The sequence below is a fragment of the Plectropomus leopardus genome, chromosome 3 (genome assembly GCF_008729295.1).
Source record: "Plectropomus leopardus isolate mb chromosome 3, YSFRI_Pleo_2.0, whole genome shotgun sequence".
Taxonomy (NCBI): Eukaryota; Metazoa; Chordata; class Actinopteri; order Perciformes; family Serranidae; genus Plectropomus; species Plectropomus leopardus.
In genome coordinates this window covers 24,325,055-24,337,319 of record NC_056465.1, presented here as the reverse complement: position 1 = coordinate 24,337,319, position 12,265 = coordinate 24,325,055, and the positions used below count along the sequence as shown (strand labels likewise).

At 37.9% G+C, this 12,265-nt stretch overlaps 1 protein-coding gene across 1 annotated transcript; it reads right to left on the bottom strand.

Moving 5' to 3' along the window:
* Window positions 1–919: 919 nt before the first annotated feature.
* On the bottom strand, window positions 920–4,150 carry mrpl54 (mitochondrial ribosomal protein L54). Its single transcript, XM_042483819.1, has 3 exons — window positions 3,966–4,150; window positions 2,493–2,649; window positions 920–1,680 (listed from the first exon to the last, which is right to left on the bottom strand). Exons 1-3 carry the CDS (start codon window positions 4,090–4,092, stop codon window positions 1,548–1,550), a joined length of 417 nt encoding a protein of 138 aa, XP_042339753.1. The 5' UTR covers window positions 4,093–4,150; the 3' UTR covers window positions 920–1,547.
* Between the last annotated feature and the right edge of the window lie 8,115 nt (window positions 4,151–12,265).

Below are 12,265 nucleotides of genomic sequence, written 5' to 3'. Positions count from 1 at the left end.
ACCTTATCCACCACTGTTTACTAGTAAATAAAACCCACATTTTCTCATGCTGTCTGCCTGAATATACCTATCTTCTGCCAGAAACATCCAGTTTTGGTATATTTCTTTTTAAACTCCCCTTCCTGAAAAAGCCAATCTGCTCTGACCGGTCAGCGTTTCAGTCATCCACATCAGTGCCATGGATGTATTAAGAGACCTGGAATGGATCAAATCCTTTTTGTAAAAAAAAAAAAGCCAATAAGTTCACGGGGGATGAAATGCTAAAGAAAAATGTATCCACTGATTTACAGAAGTCTCTGTCAGTGTGTAAGTCAATCAGAATTAAGCATTTTTGGGGCATCACGTGACGAACCCCAGAAACTGCAGAGCCACTGTTTGGCCATTACGAGCTTCAAAGCCTGGCGTACTTCCTGGAGGCCTGATTGGCGATGTTGTTGTCACTCCTTCAACAAGACTGCAGCGGAGGGAATGACTGTAGAGACACGGATTACCTTCATGGACTGTTTCACTGAAATGCACCTGGTAAGCAACAGCTTGAGTCTGTTTACTTTCTGTCAGCTAACGTCACTCACATTCGATATAAAACATTCAAACTGGAATTTTAAAAGGGCCCATTTACAATGTTTATGTTTCAAGTTGGAAACTATACAGTATACTTATGACATCACAACTTTACAAAAATCTCCTTTAAAGGTAGTTTCTACATAAACACTTTGTGAATTTCTCTGTAGACAGTATTTATACTATACTATACCTGCTTTTTACTAAACAAATACATGGAAGTGTGACTTTTAACATGATGGGACCTTTATTAAAGAACAACTGAAAAGGCAGAATTTTAAGTTTGTTTATGAACTCCTATTTGATATATATATATATATATATATGTGTATATATATATATATATATATATATATATATATATATATATATATATATATATATATATACATATAGTGTGAGTGATTATGGAAATCTAAGGAGGCCATTTCTCTTCAGACATAGATGAAAAAAAAACAACATAAAAATTAGTTAGTTACAAATTAATTCAATGTGATGCAATATCCCTGAACCAAAACTGTATAAAACAAACTTTCTGAAACTGACAAATCAATCTCAGGTCCATTTAGCAGCTGCAGAGGATTTTTCGATCAGATCACATGATTTTTAGAAAATGTCCAAAATTTACGACAGCGTATTCAAATACCACCTGCTGAAGAAGACTGTGCCAAACGATGGAAAACACACCGCTACATGGATTTACTGGCGAAGCTTTTTTATCAGCTACTTTTTCTGGTCGTGTGATCGAATGCATTACATTGTGAGTGTTGGTTCCTTGTTTACCCTGATTTTAACAAAGCCAACAAGAAATTTTAGTCGTATTGTCACCAGAGGGCCGCTGACTAAGCTGCTGGAAGTGGCAGCGAGTTGGTTTTATAATATTTCATTCAAGAAGCTGAGCTCTGGCTCTGAATATATTCTGTCAGGTGATTCAGTCTGAAGCGTACCACTTCACAGAAGAAGCCCTCTGTTAGTCCAGTGAGCGCCTAAAACTTCCGTCCTTTTTGTAGTCTATTGGAACGCCAAATGTTCTCCTTCCTCAGACGCCTCCAGTATTTCCAGTCGTCCTGCTCCATCTCCTGCAGCTTTTTGGGCGCACCCAGGTTCACCTGGAACAACCTGAGTGAATGAAAGAGAGGGGCGTCCGATCAGTGAAGACACGTCAGGATCAGCTGTTTGGCTAAGTATGTTTGGGCACACTGGGAATTGAAGTTTCTTTTTATAACCCGGGGCGCCAGAGCATAAGTTACATAAGTTAACTTAAAGTAAGGATCCACATTTGAGTAAAAGACCTGCTGACTACAGAAAAACACATTCACTTGTATGGCAAGTCCATTTACAATTTAATCATTAGAGCTGACAATAAGTGATTTAGTTTTTACTGGCAGAAATGACATTTTGGTGTGTCAAAATGTCAATTTTACCAGTTAAATTGTTGATTTAAAATGATTGTAAAATAACTGTGATGTTACAAATACATTTTCACGTGCAGAAATGACATGTTGTCTTGTCAAAACTGATTAACAGATACTTTACATTAATTTTAGATACCAGCATCCTTTTTTACAAGTAAGAATAAATTCTTAGTAAAATGATAATAATAATACATTTTTTTTGTAATGCACTTTACATTTGGAACAAATCTCAAAGTTCTACAGGATAAAGGCATTAGCATACAAAACAGATTAAAACAACCAAAATAAAAGCATATTTAAAAATCATAAAACATAAGAAGGAAAAAAAGAACTGTGACGAGTGGAAATGAAATTTCCCATTTCAGATATCATATGACTTGTGCAGTTTTAACCTGCTTTTCTCAACAGATATCAACATAAATGCGACAAAATACATAAAGAGTTTATTCTAAATTATTGTGAGAGAAAGCAATAGATTTTTAAAAATGGCAGAAAAAAAGAAAGATGTGCCCTCACCACTCTGGGTATTGCTCAGGAGGCTTCAGCTGCGGGTCTTCTCCTTCCTTAAAGATATTAACCCCCACTGCATACGAGGTGAGTCTGACGGGGTCTTTACACACCTCTGGACCTTTCAGCTCCTCTTTCACCATGGTTTTACCTTTCCCTTTGGCCACTGAGAATAAGCCACAGACATTTTTCTTTATAATAATGATTTAATGGCATATACAGAGACACACTGTGAAAGAATAATAAGAAAACAGTTATCCACCTTTTATTATCCACCGTCGGTCACATGCAAAAAAGGAAACTAAGTGTGTTTCAGCTCAACTCTACACATATGTCTCATAACCTCAGCTAATGTACAACTTGAGCATTTTAATAAACTCATTAGAGATTTTTTTTCTCTCTAATTTTTCTTAGCAGTTTTGAACCAGAACATATTCGGTGTTCAATACATTCAGTTTGCATGTAAAGTGGCAAATGACCAGAATTTACAAATGAAAATAATAAGACAAGTAAGCGCAGATCATTACTTCAGTAATAGCAATCACACACCAGACACACAAAAGAGAAATAAAATAGACTCACACAGGGGTTAAAAGTAAAGTAAAGTTGTCAGATTTGCATAAAGTACTCGTTTTGATTAGTTTTTTTTCATTACATATTGTTTTAAGATATGCATCTAGATCTGACTTTTTAAAAGTGGTATATGAGGACAATTAAAAACAAACGGAATATAAATTTTAACTAAAATAATGAGCAAATTAATTATATACTGTTGGTTTTCAAAAAAATTCTGATTTTTAAAAAAAATATATAATTAACAAATCAGGTTCTTTGAGAGAAATGTTCTTGCCAAAATGTCTCTGGACATCTGACTGAAAATCAATCCAGAAGATAGTCACGTGTACACATTTAGAAAATAGATGTTCTGCTTCGGAATGGTAACAACTAATCGATTGATTACGATCGATTCAGAATTTAATCGAACATGTGCTGCAATATGTCGCTGTACGCTTTGATTGAGGAAAAATGCAATTGGTATTCTTTAAAATAAGCAAAGTTTTTTGTTTTTTTTCCCCCACATAACTTTTAATCGATCGTTAATTTTGCTTGTAATCAATCGAGGAACGTGCTCACAATTTGCAGCCCTGGTTTTAATGTCTGCGAGGAGGCGCAACTGGCATTAATAGCATGAACATATCTATAAATAATAGAACTTGAAGTATAATATCTGTGTATAATTTTTAAAAAAAACTTCTTATGTTGGCATCACATATTTGTAAGGAAGAGTAAATAGTCTTTCATGTCTCACCATCATGAGTCCTGTCTGTCCATTTATATTTAACAGGTGCTACTGCTCTCGGAATAAGTGAATTTGCAAATACTGATTTTTTATTATTTTTTTTATTTTTATTTTTCTAAAAAAAGGAGACTTCATCCACAGTGATGCTGTAACTGACTCTGGTAAATGTCGTATTTACTCACCGGGTTTCTTCGCGTATCCGCACGACTGTATTTTGTTTAAGACGTTTGTCCTGCACAGCGACGTTGTCACGTTGGATGTGATGCATTTAGTAAACGTGACTATCCTAAATAAACTGTACCCTGACATTTTTTTACTGTAGGTTACAGCAACACACAACCCACCATGCTACAGTTTGACATTCATAGTTACTTCAACTTCCGTTTTCTGCTTTGTGTTTGACTCTGTGGAAAATCATCCACTGCCCCTCTGTGGACGGGAAGACACACTGCAAGAAGACTGATGTAAAAATCACAGGGTAGAGTTACCTCAATGAATAAAAAAATATTTTTCATCTTTTTGCTTTTTCACCCTGACTCGTAATTTGATAGGCCTTCCCTTTCTTTTTTTAATTTTTTTTTTTTTTTTTTTTGGAAAAAGTTCACAAATCATGCAAATCCAGATGACAAAAAGGCTAGGTGCTGGACAAGAGATAACACAAGAAAAGAAAAAAAAAAACTTTTATATGTCATTTAATTTAATTATTCAATAATGACAAACAGATTTTTGTTTATTTATAGCTAATGAGCCTTTTTGGCTTTAGAAGTTGTTAATATTATAGATAAACTTGTCAGTAGGAAAAGCAAAGGTGGAAATAGTGAAACTATTGATGACTGAATTCCATTTTGATGCTTTAACTTCAGTGGAGTGACGAATTTAGTTCATCGAAACCAGTTACATTGAATTGGATTTGCCACAGTGTTAGCCACATTGAGCGGGCCCGAGATCCCAGTGGACAATAATCACAACTCCAATAATGAGAGCCATGGCATGGGATGAGTTACTGTTTATAGCAAGTGTGGCCAAATATTTTTGATTGTGGGTAATTATACAGAAAAATATAAGGAGTCCTCAACAACAATAGTAAATGCTGAGTTTTCAACCAATTACATGGGTGGAAAATCAAAGTTTCTACACCAGAAAAGCCCAAATGCCAAATGTATTTATTTTAAATCCAAATTACTATGCAACACTACCAAACAATTTAACGATAGACATTACTGTTGTGCCCACGTTTCTTAAAGTATTTTGTCTTTTTATGCCCACTGCCACATTTACTGATGTAAATGTTTTTATCGTCTACAATAAATCATTTTACATAAATTAGTGAGATCCACTGTTCAGATTTCAAAGTGCGATGGCAGTGCTTGATAATAGTTGTTAATCAAGATGACAGTAAAATTGTGTTTAAACACAGCTATGCAATGTACATGCATTGCAAACTATTGAAAAAATTCTCAACCCATATGTCAATTTACTATCAAAATTTTGACCATTTCAAACTGGCAGTTTGCTGCAGTTGACCTGGGGGCTATAATTTTGCAGTCCCTGGTCTATAGTATGTATCAGACTAATGGAGTCGAAGATGAGGAGTATTGTTGCTGACTGATCATGGTGTCCATCCACATAACACTGTGATTCTGTAACCTTTAATAGCACCACATACAGTGAACACGGGCACTCAGACGGCTGTTCTGACACCCTGAAACTTTTCCAAATGTCATAGGGAGAGTTACTCAACAAGTCCGATGAGGATGGATGTATTTCACATATCTTCTAGACCTCCAGCCTAGACTGAAGAAATGAGGTGAAAAGCGAGTGGCTGAAACAGCAAACCCAGTGGGTGGCCTGGGAGAACTGGAGTTCAGCAATGTCATCTCTTGTCAGTCACCTCAGTAAGTCTTGCAGGGAACATTCTCGCTCTCATATGTGTTTAAATGTTTTATTGCAACAGGATTTGATTTGGACTGTGATGATCTTGACTCGACCTCTGTACTTCATACTCAGAAGTCATAAGTGCACCATATATCAGTGTGGGCTGAGACATGATCTCCAAATATAGCATCTTCTTCACTCTAACTTCCCTGGCTCTTATCTGTTAATGGCTCCAAGTTCCTTTTCTACAGATGGAGTTCCTCTCTACTAACAGATACTTTCCACCTTCAGCACACTGCGTCCCACTCATCATGAAGCACAAGTGATGACTTGTAGTGTACGTATATAACTGGGAAAGTACGCTGTGGTGATTGACTCTTCTGGTGTCGAAACTTTAATTTTCCACCTGGTTGAAAACTGAGCATTTACTATTGTTTGGTCTGTGACTCCTTATATTTTTCTTTATAATTAATTAATGTTTGGCCACACCTGCTATAAACAGTCACTCATCCCAAGCCGTAGCTACTCCTGTCAGTATTGGAGTTATGATTATTGTCCACTGGGATCTCGGGCTCATGCATTTAATTTAAGCCTCACATTAAACAGTTAAAAATGGTAGATGGCTGAATGATATTGCTGCATATTTCTTGCATATTTTGTAGATTTTGCAGTTGGATTTGACGGCTTGGACAAACTTTTAACTGATAAAATGTTATGTATCTTGTGGTGAAACAGGTGTTATGCGAAATCTGCAGGTCTGCAGCTACAGTTACTAGCAACAGAGGCATTTAGCATGGTTAATATAAGGGATGAACAAATCAGCTTTTTTCTTTCTTAAAATCAAAATTGCTGTATGGCTTACTACAATTTTCAATACATGTTAATGGAAAAATTTGTGTGCAAATACCGATCCCCACAAAAACCAGACCATAATTCTTTTCTTAAATATGCTTTTCAATTTCAGTGAGAATAGTAATGTAAAAAAACAAGAGATAATTTCCTTTAATCAAATGTATGCATTTACCTTTACCTTGCTCTTTCAAGGAGAAATAGACGAACAACCAAAGGTGATTCCTAATTTTAATATCAGTTCTTAGAAAACTTTGAATGCAAGCTGTTCCCATTTTCCTCTGTCATTCTCTTTTTGTCCACCAGAGGGTATTATGCAACTATAAACTGAAGCCAGAACTGATTACTTCACGATATCTTAGGCATTTAGTAGATGTTATTTTGCATATTAATTATCAGTGAATGCAACTATAAAATCAACTAAAATGCATTTACATAAGAACAACAGTGAAGACTGAGGGTTGCACACACTGCATGCATTCATTAGTTACACCAACAACTCTTCCATCCATAACAGCAGTGCTATAAAAGTGAGAAATGTAGGCAGAAGATAAGGGCAGAGAGGACATGACTTGTGGGTGATCAGAACATAAACCAGTGGCCCCTTCTCCTCTTGCCCTGACTGACCCTCCCCAGCACTGCAAATAGTCTGCCAGATGTACAAACCAACAGCTTAAATCAACATAACCACAACCACTGAGGAACACACTGAGTGAGAGACGGTTGCAGACATGTTACCTGGACACAAACACACTTTTGGTCATTTCCAAACTCTTACAATGAGGTCAGTATTAAAGGAATGTGTAGCATTGATCTTTGGTGTCACCCCCGTGCTGTGAAACATCATTTATCCAGATTCCTGGACTCTGGAATGTGTGTTTATTTTTTATGTTGTCTGTCCCGAAGAGTTGAAGTCTCCTCCATGTTTCTGTTGTGTCTCTGTCCTATCTGTTCCTTTTTCTCTGTATCTACATCACTATCTATTACACAGAATCACAAACCCATTGCATGCAGATATGTAGCAGAGATGTTTTTTCAAGAGAGGTAATCATGGAGTTTATTTATATGTGATTAATGTAGTGTATGATATGTGGAGGGTCTGGAAGGTAATGTGATGATGACAGCAGGTGTTGGAGCCTCACCTACATCCTGCATGTGAGAAACAAACATAATGGAGTTCACATCATATCACACAGCAGGTTTTCAGTCAGACCTTCTGTGTGTCCGCCTCTCAATCAGTGCATATGAATGTGAGACGCTGAGGCGACGTAGTAATGTTTGAGTTGCATGTTTGCATTTGCAGGCTTGTTCATGTGCCTGAGCTCCTTTTCTGTGTTAGTCTGCAAGGCACCAGACCTGAGACCGCCTCAGGTGGATCCACCAGGAGCTTCCTCGGACAGCTGAGGGAAAACAAAGCTGAGACAACATTCTTCTTATGTTTCAACAGAACTGAAGCTCAGAACAACAGTAAGACCTGCAGGGTTCCTGCAGAGCATCAGTGCTGTGGGCCAGAAAAAAATGCAGAAAAAGAGGCAGATTAAAATATAAATAGTGGATCAAGATGTTGGATCTACGCTCTTTTGTTTCAGCCTGCCAGATTTCTGCCAACAAATGTGTTTTGAGAATATTTTTGTTGAATTGATGCCCATAAAATCACGAAGTTCTTACATGATTTGAAAACAATACAACCAAGTACAGAAAAATAGCTTATTTTTTTAGGCTTTATGCAACTACTTTCTTATATGCATGGAGGCCTTTGCATGAATGCATGAATGCATTTTGACATGTCACAGTTTAAACAGTAGAGGCGCAACTATTAGAATTAATGATGGCTGATTTTGTTGTATCCTGCATGGCTGACTGTCACTCTCACCAAAGCACTTGATTAGAAATGAGTCATTGTTAATGTTATTAATAAAAACCTGTACTTTTCCCACTAGACCTTTACATGGGCTGATATGAGATATTTTTATTAAAACAAAACATTGACACAATAAAGACATTTTATATTTAAATGAGATATTTCATAATTTTTTAGCCTGTTTGTGATCAGACAATTAAGCAAAACCGCAAACAGATATTTGATAACAAGCAACGATAGGACAACACGGATGGACGCCAGCGGAAATTCTTCATCTGGTGGAGGTGTGCTGCCAGAATGATGATCCCGAGCTTCTCACAGTCATTCGTGCAGAGCACTCATGCCAGGCTGCTTGGGCAGTGGCACGAGAGGAATGATGTAAAGTCTGTTTCATGCCTGCCAAAGACATTGCGCTAAGACAGCAGCCAGACTGATGAAAAGAGAGTGAAGACCAAATTTGAGCCAAGACGGGTTGTCACAGTCCAAGACCTGGAGCTGAAGAGTCAGATATATAGCATATGTCATTCGGGACTGAAAGAGGGACGCTAAACATTCAGAGAAAAGTCTGTCACCAAATGTTCTGTGGTTTCTGAGTAATTTCCTAGTTATAATGGGCCTTAAAATAATCTTCAGTGGTCCTCTCAGCCTTTAATTTGGGCTATTCCTTTAACATATGGTCGCACAAGGAACCATACATATGACTTAATTAAAGACTTAGTAAATCAATTTACCCATAATATCCCATGTAACATCACATTCACACTTTACTCACTGCCCCAGCATGTTCTCAGTCAAGATAAGGTTGCAAAAGTATTCAAACAATTTAAAAAGGAAAGTCAGCACAAATTGCAACCCCAAGACACTGGCATCATCTGGAGCAGCTGAAATCCCAAAATGATGAAATGACTTTTTTTTGGACATCAGTGAGTTGAGAAAGTCTGGTCTGACTAGACTGGTGCTGACTGCTGCACGCACAGCGACCCCAGTTGTCTCCCTTTACAGCAGCATCACCACCAGCTGCCTCCATGGATGAAACATAGGACTCATTCAGGCTTCTGGTCTGCTGCATTCCACTCATAACATACAAGTAAACCCACCAACACACATGTGCAACAGCCCTTATGTAATGTACAGGCATGAAATTGTGACGTAGAAGCTTGACTGAGCAGACAGAGTTACTGGATGTGCATGTCAGCCTGCACCATCTGGATATATGTGTGCTTGTGTGCGTATCACTGTCAGGACTTTGTGCACAGTTGCATGAATCTATTACAACAAGAAAGTGTGCTGAAGAACAGTGGAAGCTCTGTATGACCTGATTTACAGAGGACACCCTGCAACAGATGTACAGCCTCAAAACCATATGTTCCTCTGTGTGTGTGTTTATGTACAGTACATGTATAAACGCATACACACTGTATGTGAATTTACAGGCACATGTCTTATCTGACCAGCAGACAAAAATGTCCTCGTGCTCTGTAGCAGTGCCATGTTCGGGTTTGGTAGCTGCACATGGACTTAGGTTTCATATAGCTCTAAATATATATTGTTTTATAGATGTCAAACATGATATATGGTAATACATATCTTCCTACTGCTCACATTAGGTCACCCATGCTGGCAAACTCTCCTCAGTGAGATCACCTCACTGAGTTTTAAACTTTACAAAATAAAGCATGCTCAGTCGATTTTCCCAGAAGCACTCCCAGTTTAGCATTGAACTCCTAAAACATTGTCAGACTCATGATTTGATCAAAATCGATGCAGCAGAACCAAGAACATTCTTAGTTTTTTCTCCATATATTGTTCTTCCTTGTCAAAACCTGGCGCTTACATGCCTAATCTAACTGGGAGGCAAAAATATCTTGTTCCTTAGTGGAGTTTGGCTTCTGTACATGGACTTAAGTTTCATATATATCTATATATAGTTTTATATATATGTCAAACATGATATAGGAGGAGGTTGATACTCCTGGCTTTCTACCGATCTCATGAGCATTATCTTTGTGAGGGAAAAACGTCTCACAGCGAGACCACAGAGATGATATTATCTGCTTTTTTGCTTGCAAAACTATTTAAGACTCACGCACGTCCAGAAAAACTAAAGTTTGGACATTTCTCTACATGTTGCATTCTCAAATACTGTAAACATAATCTTCAAAATTCCACATTTTGACAGATCTTCCCAGGAAGAGTATTGTTGATTCTTCTTTTCCTGTGAAGCTCTGTGTTTGTTATCTTGCTGGTTCACTTACTGGAAAGTGAGGACCGAAAGCTTCCTAAAAGGGGCACAAACACACTTTACAGTGTACAGTGGCTACAAATAAGAGACACGCTTAGTGTATGTTAGATATAAACATCTAAACGTCTCACACGCAATACATGAATCAATTAGTTTCCTCGTTAAACTGCTGGTGCGAGTGTGTAACACAACCTCTTCATGTCACCCTTGAATAGAGAAATAAAATACAGCCCTCCTCACACACTTGCGACTTTCTGTGGCTCTTTTATGACCTTACTGCGTCTTTAGTAGGAGGCTCGTAAAAGACTCCCTCCGAGGGCCTTTCTTTCTGTCTGTCCTGCCCGACAACTCTGTTTCTTCGTCTAATGGATTCTGAATGGGTAATTAAAGTTTAAATTCACTCTGCTGTCAGATAACAGAGCTTTCTCTTTAGCTTTCATGCTGCAAATGTAAAATAAAATTTACGACTGGTAAAACCACGATTCATGAGGTTTTGTTTTTTTAAAAAACTTGACATTATTTTCTCTCCAGCTGGCTTCAAGGTTTGAGCAGAGAATCCCTGAAGGTCTTTTTTCGGTCCTGTTGTGTCTTGTCAGTGGTGGCCATGAAAGACAGTGGAAACATTCAGATAAAGGGGAACACAATGTGATCATGAAAAACAGTGAGAGGATGGCCTTGTTCAGGGATACAGTTTCAGCAACAGAGAAAAATATGGCATTGTAACCCAAAATGAAAACTCAGGTAGGTTATAAAAGAGCAATGTGATGGATTTAGAGGCATTTAGCAGTGAGAATTGCAGATTGCCCCCAGCTGAAACTTCTCCAATGTGACAAGTGTGAGCTCCTGCATAAAAATCCTTTGGTGGTAGTTACTCAGGAGATTTTTATCACAAGCTTAATAATCCCTAAAGGTCTCTTCCTCTCGAAAACAAATGGACCAGGTGACTTCAACCGGTAGAAACACTGAACACAGCAGTTTCACGTTACAAATCTGTTTGTCTTCCGATGCTGTTTGGCTGCTTGTCACAGAAGTGCTGCGAACTACAGTGACTGCTGTGAAAATGCAAATGGCCATATCTTAAGTGAGTGTTTGGTTTGTCTGTTCTGGGTTACCGTAGAAACATGGCGGTGCAACATGGCGGACTCCACAAATGAGGACTCGTTCCTTCTGGAGACATAAATGGTTTATTATAGGGTAACAAAAAGCACAATGATTCTTATTTTCTGGTGCTTATACACAGAAGCAACTACTTACTATATTATAATCCATTTCTGCCAATATATCGCTTCATTCCACACACTGGACCTTTAAAAGTCATCAGAAAACACTCAGCAAACATGAAAATCAGCAGCCGCATCACCTTCCTGCAGGCTGTGGATCTTTAGTTTGGAAGTCACATACTGTACACACATGGTATTACCTCTCCGAAACACAGGAGGCCGCACGCCAAGGTGCATATTTATGCTGCGTCGTCCTCTGAAACTTTATCCCTGTTTTTCCAAAATCAGCTTTCTCAGAGTGAGTCAGCAGGATGCACATTGAGGACTCCACCGTTCAAAGTGCACGGCTGCAAACACACATTTATGAGGTTTATGTCTCACTTTCAGAGATTTCATGTAAGCCAAACTGACTGAGTGTTGTGATTTAGTATTTAA

What these genes read in the sequence shown, in the direction of transcription:
- mrpl54 (XM_042483819.1), bottom strand. Translation starts at nt 4,092, where the DNA reads ATGTCAGGGTACAGTTTATTTAGGATAGTCACGTTTACTAAATGCATC. An exon ending in CGGATACGCGAAGAAACCCG is followed by an intron (nt 2,650 to 3,965) that starts GTGAGTAAATAC and finishes GCTTATTCTCAG; the next exon opens with TGGCCAAAGGGAAAGGTAAA. An exon ending in CCTGAGCAATACCCAGAGTG is followed by an intron (nt 1,681 to 2,492) that starts GTGAGGGCACAT and finishes TCATTCACTCAG; the next exon opens with GTTGTTCCAGGTGAACCTGG.